This window comes from Antechinus flavipes, chromosome 5, assembly GCF_016432865.1.
Source record: "Antechinus flavipes isolate AdamAnt ecotype Samford, QLD, Australia chromosome 5, AdamAnt_v2, whole genome shotgun sequence".
Lineage (NCBI taxonomy): Eukaryota > Metazoa > Chordata > Mammalia > Dasyuromorphia > Dasyuridae > Antechinus > Antechinus flavipes.
The window spans coordinates 274187501-274210373 of NC_067402.1; the positions used below are offsets into that span (position 1 = coordinate 274187501).

The 22873-nt window shown below is 36.3% G+C and overlaps 1 protein-coding gene across 2 annotated transcripts in view; it reads left to right on the forward strand.

Annotated features, from left to right (window-relative positions):
- SLC17A8 (solute carrier family 17 member 8) overlaps window positions 1-22873 on the forward strand; it is a 55563-nt gene that overhangs the window by 29850 nt on the left and 2840 nt on the right. Inside the window, exons 5-10 of one of the 2 annotated variants that reach the window (XM_052001371.1) lie at window positions 2306-2393; window positions 9741-9827; window positions 10744-10883; window positions 11004-11153; window positions 13132-13264; window positions 18728-18838. In XM_052001371.1, coding sequence (XP_051857331.1) covers window positions 2306-2393; window positions 9741-9827; window positions 10744-10883; window positions 11004-11153; window positions 13132-13264; window positions 18728-18838 — 709 coding nt within the window. The remainder of the gene's footprint in view (window positions 1-2305; window positions 2394-9740; window positions 9828-10743; window positions 10884-11003; window positions 11154-13131; window positions 13265-18727; window positions 18839-22873) is intronic. The other variant, XM_052001372.1, reaches the window with a different exon arrangement.

Below are 22873 nucleotides of genomic sequence, written 5' to 3' on the forward strand. Positions count from 1 at the left end.
CCAAGAGTTGGACATGACTGAAAACAAGTGAATAACAACATCTCTAATTGCAAATCCAACATTCTTTCTACTGAGTGATAGATAGTATCATAAAGTACTTAAACTAGAAGGGATAGAGATACCACAAAGTTCCATTTTTTCTCTTCTCTGACTGCCCATTATAAAATAATCCCTTTTATAACAAATAGAGAGCACCTGTCTTCTGAACATTTCAAATGGTAGGAAGCTCACCAGAGCTGGAGGCTGCCCCTCTTAATCTTGGACTCCTTTAATCATTTAAAATTCTTTTTTTTTTTTTTTGGTTAGGACATGTGATTTCATTGATGGTTGAAGTTCCTGGTGAGGAAATTTTTTCCACCAATGAAGAAACTCCTCCTACAAATACATTTCAGCAATTTTCCTACAACTTAGGACTTATTTCAACACACTCTTTTTACAGATAAGGAAATTGAGGTCCACAAAGGTTGTATGAGTTATATTTAAGTTACTCAGGTGATAAGCATCAAAGGTGGGAATTTGTGGGTTTAGAAGTTAATTGATTTGCCTATAATTGCTTATTCAGGATGGGTCAGAATTAGGCCTTGAACCCCATTCTTTTTTTTTAATCCATTTTGATAGTATTTTATTTTTCCAAATAGATGCAAAGATAATTTTCAAAATTCACCTTTGCAAAACCTTTTTGAACCCTCTTCTCACTCATTCAGGTTACTTCTTTTTATCCATTTTGTAAAGCTGCCTTCTCCAATTTCCTTCTTTTATTGAAACAGATCTGCCTTCTCATAACTGGGGAGCTAGCTGGCATAGGGTATAGAGCGCTGGACTTGGCCTTTGTAACTCAGGCTTACAAATCTTGCCTCTCACATATGTGTCCCTGTGATCCTTTTGTTGTTCTGTCATTTCAATCATGTCCAATTCTTTTTGACTCCATTTGGAGTTTTCTTGGCAAAGAAATGAGGGCTTTACCATTTCCTGATCTAGCTCATTTCATAGATGAGGAAACTGAGGCAAACGGGATTAAGTGACTTGCCCAGGGTCACACAGCTAGTCCATGTCTGGTGTTCCATCCACTGTGCCTCCTAGCTGCCTTAAAATAAATCTAGTATGTGATAATTCTTCAAATACTTAAGGACCGCTATTATGCCTTTATTAAATCTCCACTTCTCCAGGCCAAATCCTTTGAGGCATCCTTATAAAATATGATTTAGAATTCCCTCCCCACTTTAGCTGCCCTCTTTGCCAGCTTATTCATGTCCTTCCTAAAATGATGTGCTCAGAACTGAACACAGTCCTCCATGTGGCCTGTTAATACAATATGCCATGGGATGAATATTTCTGCAAAGTCCCGAATGCTACATCTAGAAGGAATAGGTTGGTCATTTATTTTATTTAGCCTGGCCTTCTCATCTAACCAATGGAACCAATAGAGATTATGTGATTTGTTTATTCTTCTAATTGGTAGCAGATTGAGAATCTCTCCTCAGATCTTTTGATTCCCTATCCTGTGTGGTTTCTACTCTTTTGATGGGTTGTAGGCGTAGACTTTGTGAGTTCATTGAGAGAGGGAACTTTTGGTGAGGAAGTTCCCTCCATCAATGATCATTAGCACTTGTTTTGTAATTTATTATTTTATGAGTTTTGTCTGCAGTACTGAGAGGGTAAGGAACTCATCCAGCATGTGTTAGAGGTAGAACTTCTTAACATGAAGATCAGCTTTCTCTCCACCATGCTGTTATGAATCTACCATTCATAAAATGCTCAAAACATTTGATTTTGGGGGTAAATGTATGAATTTCAAAGGGTAGTTTTTGCTTGAGGGTGGAGGGTGCACATTGTAGCAAAAGGATCACATAGACACATGTGAACTGGAAATCACAGGGCTTGGGTTCTAAACTGACTTGATAATTTGGAGTAAATTACTTTCCTGCTTTGGGTTTCAGCTCCCTCATCTATGACATAGGGATGTAGGACAGATGAATAATTAACTTCCTTGCATCTCAGTTTTCACATATGTAGGCTAAGGAAGGGAGTTGGACTAAATGATTTCCAAAAGTCTTTCCTTATTGTAAGTCGCTTATCTTGGGACTCTCTCTGTTCTAATATTCTGGGATGTGATGGATGCTAAAGAAACCTTGGTCTCATTTCAGTGTTACTCAAACTAAAGTTTCTGATAATAATTAAATGGAATTGTTGGGCATTTCATATAGTCTGCATCTAAAAATAATGGCTCATGTTAGATAAGGAGGAGCCAGGTTAGGAGATAAAAAGATTATTCAAATAATGCTTTTTTTTTGGACACATTTTCCAGGGTGTTACTTACCCAGCATGCCATGGGATGTGGAGTAAGTGGGCACCCCCACTCGAAAGAAGCAGATTGGCAACTACCTCTTTCTGTGGTAAGTCCTTTTGAATGATGAAAACTTTAAAAATTACCTACTGGTATCATTTTATTTTTTCTGCTACCTTCCTTTCCAAATATATTATTTCCCCTTCACTGGTTAGAGAACCATTTTTTATAGCAAAGAATTTTTGAAAATAGAGGGGAAAAAAGGCAGTTTGGGGAAACCAACTGACACATTGAGCCTGACAGTATATATAATATTCCACATCCATAGTTCCCCATCTCTAGAGAGAGGAACATTTTCTTAGCTCTTTGCTATGATCAAGATACTTGGTCATTATAATGTTGCTTTCATTTTTTAGTTCTTTCTGCCTCAGTTGTCACAGTCATTGGGTACATGGTTTTCTTAATTCTTTTACTTCATCTTGAATTGGTTCATGTAAGTCTCCCCCAGCTTTTTTGAAGGATTATAGACTCACATAGAGCTGATAAAGGACTTTAGAGATCAATGACTTCAGCCTCTCCATTTATAGAGGAAGAAACCAACACTATAAGTGAGTGTTTGTTGTAATTATTCAGTCATTTTAGTCTTGTCTGACTCTTCATGACCCCATTGGAAGTTTTCTAAGCAAAGACACTGGAATGGTTTGCCATTTCCTTCTGCAGTTTATTTTTCAGATAAGGAAACTGAGGCAAATAGGGTTAAATGACTTACTCAGGATCACACAGATACTAAGTGTCTGAAGTTGGATTTGAACTCAAGTTCTGACCCGGCGCTTTATCTACTATACCAAGAAAGTAAATGATGGGCAAAGGAACTCCGTTATAATAGAAAAAACCCTGAATTTGGAATTATGGTGTTTTGATTCAGATCTCCTTTTTGCCATTTTCTATTTGGATAATCAGGGGCGAGATTTCTTTTTTAGGTCCTCAGTTTCCTCACCTGTAAAATGACATAATTGGATGTCAAAACTTCTAAGATGAAACCACATCTCAGAGAGTTAGTAGCAAGGTCAGAATTTGTATCCCTTAATCTCATGTTCTGTACATATTACCTATATATTTCTATCCTATTCACATCATTTTTCAAGATACTTTAATAAATTTTAAAAAGTTAATTAATTTTAATTAATTTAGACTGATGATTAATTAATCACTTATTTTAAAAATAAATTTCCCGTGGATTTACTTAGCATGAATAAGGAGCAAAGGAAATCTTGGTTATGTAGGAAGTGACAGACCCTGGACAAGGGATTAATTTTAAATCTGAAATCCCCTACTCACTTTAGGAGGGGGACTTCTTCTTCCTAACCAATACTCCTGTTGTCCCTAAAGGAGCTGTTTAGGTGGTATCTCTAATCATTCCAGTGGGAAAGAGAACGCTTCATGTTTTCTTCCATACTCTTTCTCATGCTTAAAGGCACATGTTGAACTGGGGAATGTTTTAAAACACTCATCAGAATGTAAATGGGACCTCTCGTGACTCATTCCAGAGAGAACCTGCATGTCGGGTTTCTTTCTAAGAGCTTTTTTTACTCTTGCCTTTGGGCAAGGATTTTGTCCTTTGGAATTTTTAAGTCTTTTTAAAATTTGTCCCTTTCTGGTTCCTTCTCTACAGAAATAGTGTAATATAGTTCCTGGGTCTCTGGTTTTAGGGGTCAGCCAGGCCTTGTGGCATATATTGCCTGTGTGCTTCTGGGAAAATCACAACATTTTTCTCTGTTCCACGTAGCTAAGACTATGCTGCAGAGAGGGATCAATTTATTGTGGGAGAAGGATTTCCTCAACTGTTGGTTTCCCATTCCATTGATCTCACAGATCCTAGTTAACTCATTTCTGGCTCTTTTTTTTTTTTTTTTCTAGAGAGGTAATATAATATGGCAGCAAGATTGTTGAACTTGGAGCCAAGAAGAAATGAGTTCATGTTCTTTTTCTGACATAAACTAGATGGGTGATTCTGGGAAAATAACATAACCTCTCTGTGGGGCAATGTGATAGCTATCTTTAGGTATAAGAATGACAAAGATTAGTTTTGGCCCTAGATGTTAGAACTGGAAGACTGGGTAGCAGTTACAAAGAGACTTGTTAGAAGTTGGAGAGTAATTACTGATCAGCTTCCAGGGATGGCTGGTTTTCTCACTGGGAGTCCCATCCATGAATGAGCTCCTGGCTCTGATAAAAACATCCGAACAAAACCTTCCTAACCTTGAGAGTTGTTCCAAGGTAGTAAGTTCCCCATCTGGGAGCCCTTCCAATAAAGATGTCTACCTACTCATTAGAGCTGTTGTAAAGTAGATCATAATCATATAGGGATTGGGTAAGATAATTTTGAGAACTTTTCCAGGTTGGAGAATCCTTTTAAGATAAGGCCGCACCTTAACCAGAAAATCTAAAGCCCTTGACCTTTTTCAAGTTAAAACCCAATCATTCCTTCTTCATTCTTCAGTTATTCAGATATCTAAAAACAACCATCACATTTCCCCTAAATCAAGGATTCTTAAATCAAATAAATTATGCAAGTTCCAAGTATTATGCTAAGTGCTCAGGATATAAAGAAAGCCCCCCCCCCAAAAAAAAAGATCATTGAATAAGCATTTATTAATTACCTAATGTATGTCTGGTATTGTGCTAAGTGCTGGGGATACAAAAGGACAAATAATAAGACAGTCCAAAAAAATGTGTTAAGTACCCACTATGTCCCAGGCACTGTGTATGTGCTGGGGATATAGAAAAAGGCAAAAATAATTCTTGTCCTTAACCTGAAGGGATCTATAGATAGATTTCACATTGTCCATAAACTTGGATGGGGAAAAAAATAACATCTTTATTTTTACTGGCATTTAACTAAAATTTATTATTTCTTTTAAAAAATATTATTCTGAGAAGGAATCCATGGATTTCACCAGAGTCAAAATGATGAGTTTGCAATCCACTAACCCTGGCCCTCTGATATTTTTTATTTCTTATTCTCTTCAACTTGTACCTTTGAAGTCTATTTTTGAGCCCAAATGTGTTTTCTTTACTCCCAATTTAATTCCCCTTTTTGGGAATTGGTCTAAAAACTTCAGATCTGCTGAAGTGTTGTCAAATCCTGCCTGTTAATTGTCATTTTAATTATTTAATTTAATTTAATCATTTCTTCAAGCTTTATGGCATCTGAAGATTTGATATTATGGTATCAATATTGGGAATATATATATATAATTATATATTTTTTATAGAATATATATTGTAATAAAATAAAATTATCAATTTGATAAAAATATATAATCATATAAGTCTTTATTCAAGTCATTTATAAAATGGCTAAACAGTGCAGGGCTTCTCATAAATCAGTGGTCATCCTCTGGATAGATAACTTCTTCCATATCAACATTAACCCAGTAAGTTCTAAAACACCAAAATCACCCATGTGGACTAAAATCAATGGCCAACCCACTTCTTCACACCAACTGCCCTTGCTCTTGACTCTCATAGAATCCTCTAATCTTTTAAATTCTTAATAACAAATCTTCCTAATTATGACTTCATTTGCCTGTCTGCGTAGCCTGCCACCCCACAGCCAGCTAATTCAATGATGCATTTGCTGCCACCCCAAAATCCCTCACCCTTTTTGATTTTCTGCCAATCCTCTTGCCAATCCCTAGATCTCAACACCTTCCACTCTGTGGCTTTTTTTATTTTAACTCCTGGTAGTTATTGGGAAATGTTGGGTGATTGTGCTAATAAGGTCTTCTACAACCGTATTCACCAAATCTCAGCTGGCCCCCCTTTTAAGTTGGAAACCCGATCATTTACTTGCTAGAATCCATTTTATCTCATTCTGTGAAGCAGCTGCTTTGTTCCTCTGCGTCCTCCTGGGGACCTGACTCTCCTCTCACCTGATTCATTCTTAGCAGATGACCTTGCACCTTCTCATGAGATTGAGGCTCTCTAGCAAAGTTCCTTCTGCTGCTATTCTCTACTACAGAACCCCTTTATGTTTTTACTCTCCCTTTCTACTAGGACCTTTTTGTGATTAAGAAAGGTTCGTCATTCTTGCCAAGACTTGTTCCTTTACATGCCTTTGGGTCTCTTCTGGGACCTTAGTGGTCTTGGGCCCTGGGCTTGGTGAAAAGAAGATCAGGGTTCAAATGTGATCTCAGATACAAAATAGCTGTGTGATCTTGAGCAAGTCTAGTTCTTTGATTTTCTTCCTCTTCTGTAAAATGAAAGGTTAGATGTCATAGTTTCCCATATCCTTCTAACTTTTAACCAATAATTAATCATTTAATAAAGATTTAGTCAATAATCAATACTTTAATAATAATTTAATCAATAATTGATCTTTTTGTCATAGTTGTATAATCCTGGAAAAGTCATTCAATCTTATTAGACCTCAGTTTCCTCATGAGGGATGAACTAGATAGCCTCCATAACCCCTTTGTAGCTCAAAGATTATGATCTGATGATATAGCTGTTATATTAGTCAAATTACTTATCTTCTCAGTTTCCTATATGTAAAGCCTTTAAAGTCCCTTCCAGATTAAAAACTATAATCCATGACTAATTAATTAATTATGATATATTAATAATAATGGATGAGAGCCTTTGAGCTGGAACAAAGCTAATTATTAATTTATTGCTTTATCAATTATCATATAATTTGATTTGAGATTGGGGTAGAGATTGGACTGAGAGATACAGATTTGAGATGAATTGAAATAAGAGGTTAGAGTTATGGGGATAGAAGGAAGCACTGAGTAAGAAGAGCAATCTGTTCTGATTGCTGTCAACTCTCCTAAAGCCAGCTACTTCTTATCCACGGTCAAGGGTAAATATCAGATTAGAGTTTTTCAATTGAGTTAATATTTATTGGAAGTTCACTTGATGCCCCTCACCAGACTAGGAATTATGGTATTAGAGAGCACCAAAACTAGTCAATGCCTTGTAAAATTTATTATCATGTCTAGACAAGATAAACAGCCACAATAGATAAGTATTTACTAGATTAAGCAGTTCTAGTGTAAAGAATACTAATGTTGGAGGGATGAACTTGATGAAGTCGATTAGGGCCCTGGATCAGCAGTCAAAAAAACCTGGGTTCAAGACCGTCCTGATAATTTACTTCCTTCCTGTGTGATGACTTAAGGAAAGTAACAACCTCTTGTGTCTCAGCTTCTTCTTCCTCACTGGCTCTTGCATTGGATCTTTACAAGTATAAATCCACAAGTTAATAAATCCTGGTTCTGCCACTTAATAGCTGTGTGACCTTAAGCAAGTCCCCTAACTACCGTGTGCCTGAGGAAGTTGAACTTTATGGTCTCCAAAGTGCCTTCCAACTATATGATTCTAGAAACATTAATAACATCCATAATTTGGAGCAGCTAGGTCATTCAGTAGATTGAACACCAGCCTTGGAGTCAAGAACAAGTAAATTCAAATCCAGCCTCAAATACTTATTAGCTTAATCCTAATTGCCTCTCCCCTGAAAATAATACTCAAAATTTATGTAGCGTTTTAATATTCGCAAAGTGTTTTACCAGTGTTTTCTCATTTGGTCTTTATCATAACACTAGAAGGGAAGTACATTATTATCTTCATTTTACAGATGAAGAAATGGGTATAGGTATAGAGATCTATAGATGTGGAAATGTGTTTAAAAGTATTGCACATGTTTACACTATATCATATTGCTTGCTGTCTAGGGGAGGGGGAGGTAAGAGGGAGGAAGAAAATATTTAGAACACAAAATCTTACAAAAGTGAATGTTGAAAATTATTTTACATGGATTTGGAAAATTAAAATACTATCAAGAAAAATAATTAAAAATAGAAAGTAAAGTTTAAAAATAGGTCATGGAAGAGATGGAGGGGTCTTGCTAGAGCTTTAGGAGTGGAATGATTGCCATTAAAAGGATAGGGAAGTAATCCTGAATATCCAAAGCTTCATCTCTCTGAAAACCGGTACGGAGTTTCTCTCACTGGCATAGTTGACTAATCTTGGTTCTGGACTTTCTCCTCGCTCATTCTCCCGGTCTCTCTCCTGTTTCCAGTTAGGAAGCTGGCTGGTCTATCCATGATTAATCAGAATCTTTTCATGGAGCCCTTATTTATATACATCAAGGTTCTGCCAAATACCCTTTAGAAAATGGGACTCAAGGTTTATGGAATAACAAAGGTCATGATAAGGAGATGGCTCTGCGGAAGACTAGGAGATAATGGGGTTACTGTACAGCTATGATCTGTGAGCCTTAAGTGTGAAACTAGCAAAAAATTCTATGTATAAATATGTACATGTATATTTTATTGTTGTTTTGTTGATTAGTCATGTCTGATTCTTTATCGCCCCATCTGAGGTTTCCTTGACAAAGATACTGGAATGGTTGATCATTTCCTTCACCAGTTCATTTTATAGATGAGGAAACTGAGGCAAAAAGGGTTAAGTGACTTGCCCAGGCTCACACAATTAATACATATGTCTGAGAATGAATTTGGATTCAAGTCCTCTTGATTCTAGGTCCATCTAGCTGCCCCTGTGTGTGTGTATACATACATATATATATATATATATATATATATATGTATTGAAATAAATTTAATTTAACATAGTTCTCTGGGCCCTTCCAAGTTCCCTTCTCTTTTGTGTATTTTTCTAAATTTTTTTTTTTAACATTTTCAGTATCCAGTGTGACCCTAGGTAGGTGACTTAACCTCTCTGAAATTTAAGTTTCTTATTAGCATACTAAAGCTATAAATATTTCTACTACTGATCTTGTAGGACGATCATGAAAAAATGTAAGCTTCGGGGGAGGGATTGTGTTTTCTTTTTCTTTGAATCTTCAGAACTTAGTATAGTGTCTAACCCATCCTGGGCCCTTAATAAATGCTTGTTTGATTGTATTGATTAATACAACTTTTAATGTGTCGATTTAAATTAACAAAGTGATCCTCTTCTGAACTTCCTTTTTAAAAATTTTATTTTATTTTAGTTTTTTTGCTGAGGTAGTTGGGGTTAAGTGACTTGCCTGAGGTCACACAGCTAGAAAGTGTTAAGTATCTGAGGTCAGATTTAAACTGGGTCCTCCTGACTTCAGGGCTGATGCTCTGTCCACTGTATCACCTAGCTGCCCCTTCTGAACTTCCTTTTACCTTCTTCTGTGTATTCTTAAAATCTTCATTTGACATTTCATTTCTTTTCTTCCTTCCAAACAATTTTTTCTCATGACATGAATGGTATTTGAAAGAAATGGATCTTCCATTCCCAGAATTCTTCTTTAATGGTGTCATGCGAGTTGGCGTGCTCTCCAGCCTTGTTATTATTCAAAATTCAACATGGCCTTGTGTTTATCTGACCTGTCTCTGCAGAGCTAGAAGCTAATATTTTAGATGGTCAATATTTCTCATGGTTCTCTCATTCCTAGGTTCATATGCCGGGGCAGTGGTTGCCATGCCATTGGCTGGAGTATTAGTGCAGTATATTGGATGGTCCTCGGTCTTTTATATTTATGGTGAGTTATTTTATTTTACGAGTTTATCCTGTTGACTCAGAGAGATAACATTTACTTTATTTGGTGTTTGTCTAAGATTACACTCTTGGAAAATAAGAATAAGAAAAAATCAGTACAGAAATGGAATAAATAAATTATACAAAAAAGACAGTTTAAAAATTTGTATTTTATGTATCAAAATGGGCATTTTGAAATGAATTCAGAAATGTTTTTATTTAACTATCATTAAAAATGAACATGATGAACAAGTCACTTAGTTCTGTTTGCATCAGTTTCCTCCTCTATAAAATGAACTGAAGAAGGAAATGGCAAGTCCACTCCATATATTTGCCAAAAAAACCTCAAATGGGATGAAAATAGTCAGACATGGTTGAACAACAATATAAAGGCCAAATTTGGAACACCAGTATCCTGGGAGGTCTTTGTTTCATAGAAAGAGAGAGAGATAGACAGACAGACAGATACACACAAAGAGACACAGAGAAACAGAGAGAGATAGAGACTGAGACAAGCAGAGGCAGACACAGAGAGACAGAAACAGAGACACACAGGAAAAGAGGGAGAAAGGGAGAGAGAGAGTCAGAAAGGGAGAGAGAGGGAGAGAAAGAGAGGGCGAAAGAGAAAGAGTTAGAGAGAGTGAGAGAGAGCAAAACGAGAGAGAGAAAACGAGAGGGGAAGAGGGAGGAGGAAGGGGAAAGGAAGAAGGGAGGAAAGAAGCCTTTTTTTGGAGCTACTGGCAGTGGCTTCTACTTTCCTGTCCCATAAATCAGTTGTCTTGGTTGCTTGCAATCGTGCAAAATTGTTTGGGGCTATTGAAAGGTGTTTTCAAAATTGAATATTTAAAAGAGGTGGAAGTAAATGAGAGGTGAGTATTATTCTGTGCGGATGAGCAGACCATCATTGTTTTCCCACACAGGGATGTTTGGGATTATTTGGTACATGTTTTGGTTGCTGCATGCCTATGAGTGCCCTGCTTCTCACCCAACTATCTCTGAGGAAGAGCGCACCTACATAGAGACAAGTATAGGAGAAGGCTCCAACCTGGTCAGTCTAGAGGTAAGTATCCTTCAGCATCAACCTCTGGTTTCTTCTCCATAAGAATTTCCCCTGGTTGCTATCTAGCTCCCTTGAGAGTGAATCTTCCTCATCAAAAACTTCATGATTTTTCTTTTCTAGAAATTTAATACACCCTGGAAACGGTTTTTCACATCAATGCCCGTTTACGCCATCATTGTGGCCAACTTTTGTCGGAGTTGGACCTTCTATTTATTGCTGATCAGTCAGCCTGCTTACTTTGAAGAAGTCTTTGGCTTTGCAATAAGCAAGGTAAATGCAAATGTACCTTGTCAGATTCTAGTAAATGCTTTTGGGAACCATTTGTAGCAGACTTGGGACACCTGAGAATTACCCCTTTTAGCAGTCTGCCTTGGCTGTCTAGACTGGATATGTCCACCCTGAGGGCTTGTTCGTCTTCTTTGGTATGGTGGGAAAAGTTCTGAATTTGGGTCTAGAAGATCTGGATTCAGGTATCAGACCTTCTGCTTCTCTGGCTATGAGACTCTGAGCAAATCGCCTAAACACTTCAAGTTTCAGTTTCCTAATCTGTAAAATGGGGATAATAATTTCCGTGCCATCCTCACCAATTTGTCATGAGACTCTAATGAGATATGTGTTTTTTCAATCCCAAAATACATAAATGTTATATATGGTTTGATTAAGTGGAATGATTTCAAATTAGAGGACTACGGCTCAAATCCTCATTCTGTGATGTATTATCTTCATGACTCCTGGGCACATTTACTTAGTTCCTTTGGGCCTCAGTTTCCTCATCTGTAAGAAGGAAATTTTACATTAGATGCTCTCTAGCTTGAAATCTATGATACTCTGTGGTGATGGTGGCACTGGAGTGGCCCTTGAAGGAAGAGAAAGATTTCAATAGAAGCAGAAGGGAAGGAGTGTGATCCTTGTCAAGGAGTTCATACTACACAAGGGTATGGAGGTGGGAAGAAGCATATCAAGTTTGGGGAATTTTTATTGATATCTTTTGTTATTATGTGACCTACATGTCTCTATGTATTATTCCCTCTTCTCCTTCCTAGAGAAATGACACTAGAGTAAGTAATACCAAAATAAAGGGTCGGGGGGGGGGGGGGCGGGGAGAAATATTCTACAATCCTAGCCAACATATCAAAAACGTCTGATGTTATATGCAGTGCTCTACCCTTATGATCTCCTATCTTTGCAAAGTAGTGAGGGAAGAAACCTTCTCAAACCTCCTCTTTGGGAGGTTGGGTCACTATAATTTTGTGTACTCATTTTCTTTTTTTGTTCTTTCTTTTGTAATCTTTATGCATATCAAAATTTCTTACACTTGGATTACAACCCAATATGAAGTTGTGTAACTGAATGGGAGGGGTCATGAAAAATTTGACAACAGTAAAAAGTACTGAATGTTCCACCAAGATTTAATAAACAAGAACATCCATCTTAACAGTATGCAAATTTGATTTCTTCTTTAATAAGTTGTAAAATGATAAAGAATTGTTTTAAAATAAATTTCTTTATGATTTATTATCAGTAAATCTTTGATTTGTATATTTATTTTATATACCTCTATACCCAGGATTGTATAAAAATTTCTCAGGCAAAAAGGAGTCACAAGTGGAAAAGATTTAAGAAGCTCTGATATATTTCATTTTCTTAGCTCTGTGTGCTTCATTCTGAATCAAGTCATATATATCTTCCCCTACTACTCTATATTCATCCCATTCATCATTTCTTACAACACAGCATAATTCCCTTACTATAGCTAATAATAATAACTAGCATTTATATAGTGTTTATTATGTATCAGCCACTGTACTAAGCAATTATTATTCACATTTATTATTTCATTTAATTCTCACAATGAGCCAGGGAAATAGATGCGCTATTAGTTTTTAGATTTTACAGATGAGAAAAGTGAGGCAGGCAGAAGTAACAGTTAGATTTGAACTTAGTTCTTCCTGACTCCTGGCCCAGTAATTTAGCCACTGCATCACCTTGCCATTACATTCATAGATCACAGTTCTTTTAGCCTTTCATCATTCAATGGTTTACTATTGTATTTCTAGTTCTTTGCTAAAGAGTAGTTCTAAGTTTGTTGCTGTTGTTATTGTTGTTGTTATTGTTCCTGCCTAACAGTGGAATCTGATTTACATTTCCACAACTAAAGAAATACAGGACAATTAGCTAGCCAAATGAAAAAGAAAACAAAGTAGAAAAAAAATATGAGTAATTAATTATTATTAATTTTTAATTCCAGGTGGGTCTTTTGTCTGCAGTCCCACATATGGTCATGACAATCATTGTGCCCATTGGAGGACAGTTGGCTGATTATTTAAGAAGTAGAAAGATTTTAACAACAACAGCTGTTCGCAAAATCATGAATTGTGGAGGTATTGTGAATCCTTGAGCTGTTTTATGTAACTTTTGTGGGATAAAAATTAATCTTAATTTAAATATCAAACATTATGGAATTTATATAATAAATAGTAACAAATCTATTTAATGGTTAGTGATTGTAGTCCTGAAATGAAAGGCCATCTCTTTATCGACAGTGATGCTAAATGAATATGTGTGCAGATCATTAATATTCCAAGATCTTTTCCATACAAACTAATGACTCTACAATATCACTCTACCCAGGTGCCCTTTAAGGTCATGGGATTGTATGATCTATGTTGTGCCAGGAGGCAAAATTATAGAGGAAGAGTCTATCTGGACTAGATGGATCAATCCTAATAGGAAGTTTATCTTGTGATATTCTTTAGAGGAATTTTAATTATTATTATTATTATTTTTTGGCAAGGCATTGGAGTTAAGTGACCTGCCCGAGATCATACAGCTAGAAAAGTGTCAAGTGCAGACTTGAGATTAGATTTGTATTCAGGTCTCCTGACTCCAGGGCTGATGCTTCTGGATCCACATTATAAACCTTTCTTACTGATAACTGTTTTATACTTTATAAAGACCCGGGCCCTCCTCCATCTCTTTTCACAGGCAAACAATAGTTATTTTGTTGTTGTTGTTGTCATTGTTGTTCAGGCATGTCTGTCTCTTCATCACCCCGTTTGGGGTTTTCTTGGCAAAGATATTGTAGTAGTTTGCCATTTTCTTCTCCAGCTCATTTTGCAGGTGGGGAAACTAAGGCAAGGAGGTTAAATAACTTGCATAAGATTATTCAGCTAGTGTCCAAGGTAAGATTTGAACTCATGCCTTTTTGGCTCTAGGACCCATTCTATCCATGCCCTGAAATAATAGCTAAAGCAATGTTTGCTTAGAGCAAGCAGGACACTCTAGAGCAAATTGCTTCCTCCTGTCTTATGTTCAGAGACATAACTAGGATAGGGTGACTAGAGCCTTGCCCTAGAGCATTGAATTTGGAAGATGCTAAAGGCAATTCTAATGTTCCAGGAAGATAAGAACAGAGCTTAGTATAAATATTTAGTTATAATAGGAAAATACCAAGATGGTGGGTTAGAGTGATCTCTCCTCTATCCTTCCCCTTTCCCCCTGCTCTTTCAGTAGCTTCTTTGTGCAGGTGTGTCAGTTTCTTTGTATTTCTCTCAACCGAGACTGCCTTTCAAGTAATTTGTCCCAGGAAATTTCTGGTTACTTGACCCAGGTAAAACAAAACAAAAGAACTAGTACTGACTCTCCATGTCTTACAGCTTGGGGTGATGATAAGTATAATAATATAAATGCTATACAATTTTAATACCAAATATAAGTTTATGTGATATATACACTTATATTTGTTTACAAATTACATGACTTTATTATAACATAATAAAAACCAGTATTTATATGGTGCTTTAAATTTTGAAACAAGAATTGTGTCCATGATCTTATTTGTTCTTCACCACAACCCTATAAGAGAGATGCTGTTATTATTTTTGGCCATTATTTTATTTGAAATTTTTTCTCAATAACATGGTATTTGTCCAAATACATATACAAATACTTTTCAATATTGATTTTTGTATGTCTCTATGTATCAAATTTTTCTCCTTCCCTTACCTCCTCCCTCCCCAAGACAGCAAGCAATCTGACATATGTTAAATATGGGTAATCCTTTAAAACATATTTCCATAGTTGTTATGTCATGCAAGAAAAATCAGACCAAAAAGGAGAAAACCATGAGAAAGAAAAAGCAAGCAAATCAACCAACAAAAAAAGGTGAAAATACTATGCTTCGTTCTACATTCTGTCTCCATAGTTCTTTCTGTGGATACAGATGGCACTTTTCCATCCAAGGCTATTGAAATTGCCCTGAATTGCCACTATAACTGTAGAGAAGAGCCAAGTCCATCACAGTTGATCATCACATATCTTATTGTTATTATATATAGTGGTCTCTTGGTTCTTCTCATTTCACTCAGCAGAGAAATGCTATTATTATCCCCATTTTAAAAATAAGAACACCGAGGCTGGGAGAGATTAGAAGAATTGTCCAGAATGACACAGATAATACATGTCTAAGGTAGGATTTGTAGTCAGATCTTCCTAACTGCAAATATAACACTCCATTCACCACACCTGCTGAATTTTAATAGAGCCCTTCTTGTTTAAACAGTCTGAGTAAATATTTTCCTTGCTCTTTCTCCAATGAACACGGGCATTTCATATGGAATTTTAACATGTGCATTGATTGGGTAGACCTCTGCATATTGAACCAGGAAGACCTGTGATCCTGGACAAGTCACTTCACTTTTTACCTCAGTTTCCTTAATTGTAAAATGGGGGTAAATAGTACCTGCCTCGTATGGTTCTTGTGAGGATCAAATGAAAGAAAATATAAAGTTCCTTTCAAATTTTGAAGTACTATGTAATGTTGTTATTAACAACAATAATAATGTTGCTGTTGAATAAATATAGCCTTGGTTCTCTTGGATCAGCTTGAAGCTTTTTCAATCTAAATTGGGATTTTCACCATCAAATAGCAAAAATTTTAAGTTTACATTTTATTCTTGGTGCTAATTTCATTTGATGAGTCTTTCCCTTAATTTTTTCTCTGTTCTCTGAGTTTTTCACCCTACAGTTAAAGACCATCCAGTCTCAATGGAAATGTAGTTCCCAACGTTGTTTATGACAAGACAAGTAGACACAAATAGACAAGTTGATAACCTGCTTTTGGAAACTTAGCTAACCATCCTACAGAAACTCATGTTGGATTTTTGCTTCTTGGAGTTTTTTTCAGGTCTAATGATATATCAGCTCCCTCCCCCTTTTGATTTTCACACAATCGCTAGAGCTGAGAATTAACTACTCAAGAAATTCCAGCTTTAGGTCTTAGAGGGATAGGGCTGTGAACAGATGTGTTTGATTGTACATTGACTGAGGCAGCTGGAGGAAGATGGAAGTGGAGAATTAAATCTTTGGGCAACCTTCATGTTAAAAGAAAAATATGAAAGTCTCAAAAAGATGATCTCTTCCAACACATGTGGAAGCAGAATTTAAAGCATTGAACATTTTATTTTAAATATAGCATACATATTCCTTCATGGATCCACGGAGATACATCTGAAAAGTGTTTTCCAAATGCTATGGTGCAACACAGTCAGAATTCTAGAATAGTCTGAAACAGACCCCAAAAAGACACTAATTTCTTCTGTCAAGTATAGGTATATTCTAGTAGTCAAAGGAAGTAACTCACCCCTTCCTGAGAAATCTTTACTATCCATTATAATGAAAAGTTCTTTCTTTTGATAATATAAATCCATTAATATTATTGTTCTGTAAGAAATGACCAGCAGGATGAATACAGAGAGGCTTGGCGAGACTTACATGAACTGATGCTAAGTTAAATGAACAGAACCAGGTCATTATACACTTCGACAACGATATTGTATGAGGATGTATTCTGATGGAAACCGATTTCTTCGACAAAGAGACCTAACTGAGTTTCAATTGATAAATGATGGACAGACGCAGCTACACCCAAAGAAAGAACACTGGGAAATGAATGTGAACTATTTGTATTTTTTTTTCTTCCCATATTATTTATACCTTCTGAATCCAATTCTCCCTGTGCAACAAGAGAACTGTTTGGTTCTGCACACATATATTTTATCTAGGATATACTGCAACATATCTAACATATATAGGATTTCTTGCCATCTAGGGGAGGGGGTGGAGGAAGGGAGGGGAAAAATCAGTACAGAAGCGAGTGTAAGGGATAATGTTGTAAAAAAAATTACCCTGGCACGGATTCTGTCAATATAAAGTTATTATAAAATAAAATAAAATATATTTAAAATTTAAAAAAAATTTAAAAAAGATAATATAAATCCATTTTATTAAATATTAACCCCAATTTCATTTTGTCCTAGCCTCAAAATTAGTGGGAAGGCAGCATGATATTGTGGAAAGAGAACTGGTTGTGAAGTCAGAAGATTAGAGTTTGAATCTTGCTGCTATTTGCTAACTTTGAATATATTATTTCACTTCACTCCAGTTTCTTTTTCTCTAAAAAGATGGGGACTGGGCTAGATGACCTTTAAGGTTTCTGAATCTATGATCCTATGATTCCAAATTTTTTCACTTCTTTGGAGCTCAGTTTCTCCATCTGTAAAGTGAAGAAATTGGGCTAAATGGTCTCTAAGGTCCCTTCCAGATCTGAATTCTTTGAGGTGATGTATCTTGTTGGACTTTATATCACATTATTGATTCACGTGCATGAAGATGAGGGCCACTCCAAGTAGCTAAATTAATGAACTGGAAAGAATCATTCTGTATTAGTTTCCCTTTCTGAAGTAGGGAGAATGTGACTAAGTGGATTAAAAATTGGCCTCAGAGTTGTGATTTTTTTCAAGATAATCTGGGTTAAATGATTGGTCCAAGATCATACAGCTAGTGTCTGTAACTGAGGAGAGATTTTAATTATAATGGATAGTAAAGACTTTTCAAGAAGGAATGAGTTCTTAACTTTGATTATTAGAATATAACACTACTTGACAAAAATTACAGAAAGTAGTTTCCTTTTGGGGTTCATTTTAGGCCATTTATTCTAGAATGGAAGATTTTGATTTCCATTTCTCTCTTCTTCTCTCCCTTTCCCAAGATGGCAATCATAATAAACACATTTCCACATGAGTCATGTTGAGAAAGAAGAATCAGAACAAAAGGAAAAACTAACTTGTATATGTGTGTATTTTCAAAGAAGTGACTGGTATTCCCTATTTTAGTTTCTCCATCCTCCAATCCATCCTTCCCAATGGTGTCGAATTAAGTCTGATCCCAGCATACCTCTGCTTAAAATCCTTCAGTGGCACCATCTTAGTAAGTTTGGAGAGTCTTCTCTCCAGCTCTCCTGGCTAAGGTGGGCTATATAAGGTGGAACTGAATAGTGTGATGAGTATTGTGGCCATATTGGCTCGCTCTCCCTCTCCTTTTTTTTTTCCCCTGAGGAAATTGGGGTTAAGTGACTTGCCCAGGATCACACAGCTAGGAAGTGTTAAGTATCTGAGGCCATATTTGAACTCAGTTTCTCCTGACTTTAGGGCTGGTGCTTTATCCACTGCACCACCTCGCTGCTCCAATATTGGCTCTCAAAAAACAAAATCATGATGGAATGGAACATTGATAACATTGTTCATACCAGTGAATCACAGAATTGAAGTATGAACACTTAACATTTAAAAATTGAATAACTATAAAGGCTATGAAGTTATGAATTTATGAAGACTAGTATGTTCATGGAATACACATGGGATGTTATAATGTATGAGTTTATGAGTCATATGCAAGAATTGTGTGGGCATATTAATATGGAGGCTTGAGGACAGTCCATACTTAGATTACTTGGAATAAAATGAAATTTACCCACCCAACCCCACTATTTTTTTTCCTATTTGCAGGTTTTGGCATGGAAGCCACCTTACTCTTAGTGGTTGGTTTCTCTCATACCAAAGGTGTGGCCATCTCCTTCCTAGTGCTGGCTGTAGGATTCAGTGGCTTTGCAATTTCAGGTAAAATATTAGGTCTAAGGGGGGCTGGATGGGAGGGCTTTGTTTGGAGCAACGTCCTTTGTGATATCATTGATGATAGGTTGAAGATCTAAGAGAGTGGGAACTCAACAGGAGACTTGCTTAGTCTTCATTTCCAGTTATATTAGGAAATAATTCATTTGAAAAAGATCTCATCAATCTTTATGGACTTCAGACTTAATATGAGTCAATAGCATAACACGATAGCCAAAAACTGAAATATAGTATAAGGCCATAATCATATAGCCACAAGATATGAGAATTGGCAGGGGACCTCAACAGTCACAAATAGGATATTGGTACTGGAGAGAGAAAGATATAGATTTAAATCCTAATTTATACACTAGGTATGTGAATGTGGACATTTAACTTCTCTACACCTCAGTTTCCAGATCTGTTATGTAAGAAGAGTAAGGTAGAATTGATGGTCTTCAAACTGTAAATCTAGGATTTGATGACATCAGTTGCTTGAGAAAAATCATCTTCCAAGATCCCCAACAAGTGGTTTTCCAGTCTCTGCCTGAAGACTTCCAGAGGAGAATCTATCCCTTCTAGAGATAATCCTCTTCCAATGTTGAACAACTCTCATCATTACAGTGTTTTTCTTAACATCAAGCCTAAATCAATCTCTTTTAGACTTCCACCCGGTGCCCCTGCTTCTCCCCTCCTGATGGAATAAATCAAATTTAATCCTTCCCCACATGACAGAGAGTAGTTGTGGGCTCCTTGAGTCTTCTCCCCCAGCTAAACAATCCTAGTTCCTTCGGCTAAGTTGTTGACATATAGTGAGGGAGGGTAATAGCTTCACAGTAATCTGCCCAAGTCTGATCACACTGATATAATTAAGTCCAGTTCTGAACATTAAGTTTCAAAGAGACACTGACGAGCTAATAGGTGTCCAGGGAAGCGTAGTCAGCATGATAAGAGAACTGGAAAATCATTAAGGTACTGAATAGGATGATTTCCTCAGTGTTTGGTCCATAATAGATATTTAATAAATAGCCTTTGATTAATCGATCAATTACTTGATTAATTCTGAGGTTCACTTCCAGTTCTAAGTCCATGATTTATAGATTGAAGGAATTAGGGAAAAATTAAAGATGTTTAGAGATAAGTTTTATAAAATGGATCATAGTTTATTTGAAAAGTAATCACAAGAAAGAAGATTCAGACTTGATCTGCTTAATCAGCAAATCAAGATTGTAGGTTTTCAGAAAGGCAGGATTGATGATATAAGGAAAAGTTTCCTGATAATTAGAGTTGTTCCAAAATGAAACAATCTGCTTTGGAGAGTAGCGAGTTCTCAAGCTTAATAAATGTCCACTGAAGGAAGAGACGGTGGGTTGGGTGATCTCTGAGGTCTCTTCCACCTTTCGGATGCTATGAAAAGCTGAATGACGTAGATAGCCTCTCACTTCATGATAACTTAGTAACACAGTGAAGATTCATTTCCTGTGTTCAAAGATATCAATTTGTTCGTGTTTTTGGCCCTGAGAAGTCTGAATTACATAGAATTATAATTGGGGGGGGGGGGAATAGCACAGCTTCAGAGCTAGATGGAATCTATGATCATTGATGTAGTAGAACAGGTCAGGCTTGGTTTGGAAAGAAGATGTGGCAAGTTTAAGGGCAGATGAGCAGCAAGAAATTAGGGCAAGATGGAATAGAACCTTCAAGTGACTGGACATATAAAATTAAAGGAGACATGTCTGTAACAGAGGGAAGGGAGCATAAAAAGACTGGGTTTAGATTCTGTCTCAGACACTAAGAAGTTTTGTGACTCAGGTCAATTAGGTAGGCCAGTGGATACCTAGAGTGTTTGATCTGTGGTTAAGAAAATCGGAGTTCACGTCTTGCTTTATATGGTTACTAACTAGCTTTTGTGACCTAAGCAAGTCATTTAACCTTGCTCAACCTCAGTTTCCTCATCTGTAAAATGGATAACAACACAATCTACTTAATTCATTTGGTACATCTAGCTATCTAAAATACACATCTATAACATTTAATAATTTAATTATCATTATAAACCAACAAATTATATGTATATTAATAAATTAATTTAATTTAATAATATATAATAATAATAAAATCCATACGCATACCCATGTATACATATATCTGTATACATACATGTATATACACTTTCCGAATTTTAAAGTGCTATATATGTGTTAGCTATTATTATTAATTACTTTGTAGCTTCTAGGTTTCTTATTATTAATTACTTTGTAACTTCTAGGGTCCCCAAACTCTTTTCTGGATTTCCGAAATTTAAAATATTATATAAGTGTTAGCTATTATTATATTACTCTGTAACTTTTAGGATCCTTAAGCACTTTGGAAAGGATTCCAAACTTTAAAGTGTGTTCACTATTATTATTATTACTATGTAACTTGTATGATCCTGAATGACTTTTCTGGGATTCCAAATTTAAAAGCATTATTTAAGTGTTTTGCTATTAATATTAAATAGTATGTAACTTTTAAGATCCTCAAGAACTTTCTGGAATTATAAATGATAGAGGAGGAGTTCTAAATCTTTTTGTGTGTGTCATGGATCCATTTTGGCACCCTGGTGAAGTCTATGCACTTTTCAGAATTATGGTTTTAGCTGTATAAAATAAAATATAGAGAATTATAAAGGAAAGCAATTATTAAAAGATGCACTTTTGTCCCCCATCCAAGTTCAAGCCCATGCCCAAGTTCACGTATTCTCAGAAATCTATCCTCAGACTCTTGGGCAGTGTCCGGACCTCAGATTAAGAACTCTTGTTTTAGATGGTCTGTGATTGAATTCACTATAAGGGTAAAATCGTACGTCCTTGATGTTTTGATGTACATTTATTTTTGTCAAATGGGATGTGAGAGAAAAGGAGATGGGGCCATTTTAGAAGACACTTCACAAATAGAATTCTGATAGGATAGGATGACAGCCATTCCATGAAGGATCTGGAGGTTCTTCCGTGTAAGGAATGACTGGTGTAGGAAATCATTCATTCATGTTGATTGCATCTATGACAAATCTTGAGAGTGATTCTAACCAGGCAGGATACATCCTGGAACTGTAGGCTCAGGAGGCAAGAGAGCAGAGTTTAAATCCCATCTCTGGTAGTTATTGTCCATATAACTTTGGACAACAAATCATATAATCTTCCCAAGCCTCAGTTTCCTCATCTATAAAATGAAGGGATTGATTGGACTAGCTATTTTCTGAGATACCTTATGGTTCTAAATCTGTGATCCTGCATTATACTCATGGTCAATCAGCCAGTAAGGATTAGAGGTAGAATTTGAACCTAGATTTCCTTAATGCCAAGTCTGGCACTCAACATAAAACAACTGCAGTGTTTTGATGAATAGAAATAGATTCTCAGCCTATGAAGAGGCGTGGGGTTCTTAGCATTCATTCATCCAACCTCACTTTTTCATGTATATGACAGTGCTGAGATTCAGAAAATGACTTGCCCAAGATCATATAGATAATAAGTGAGACAGCCGAGACTGGAACTCAACTTATTGAGGTGCCCATTCTAACTCTCTCATAGCTGGTAGGGAGCAGGTCCGGGGCATATTCAACCAAATATTTATCAGCATTTCTGGGTTCCTAATGGTTTAATCTTCTTCAAGCTCCGGAGGATATGCTACTAAAATCTCAAAGACTTTCTTTGTATTATCTCCAACTAAAAGCAAATGCACTGTCTTTGTATCTGAGCATAATGCTTGACAATCATATTAATTGCTTTTTATCTCTGGGCTCTTTTCTAATAAAGTGTTTATCACATCCCAATCAGGCGGTAGGTATAATTAATCTGACTGCTGTTTTATATTCTGGTTGTCTGGTACTTTGGCACACTGACATAAAAGAGGAGGTGTGCCTAATAAAAAAAAAATAGAGAGATTGGTGAGAGTGGAGGGAAATTTCTTAAAATTCTCCAGAAACAGAGGTCAAAAAAAAAAATCCCAAATTGGGAGACAAAAAAATGATTCCCCCCCCCCCCTTACATTTCTAGGCAC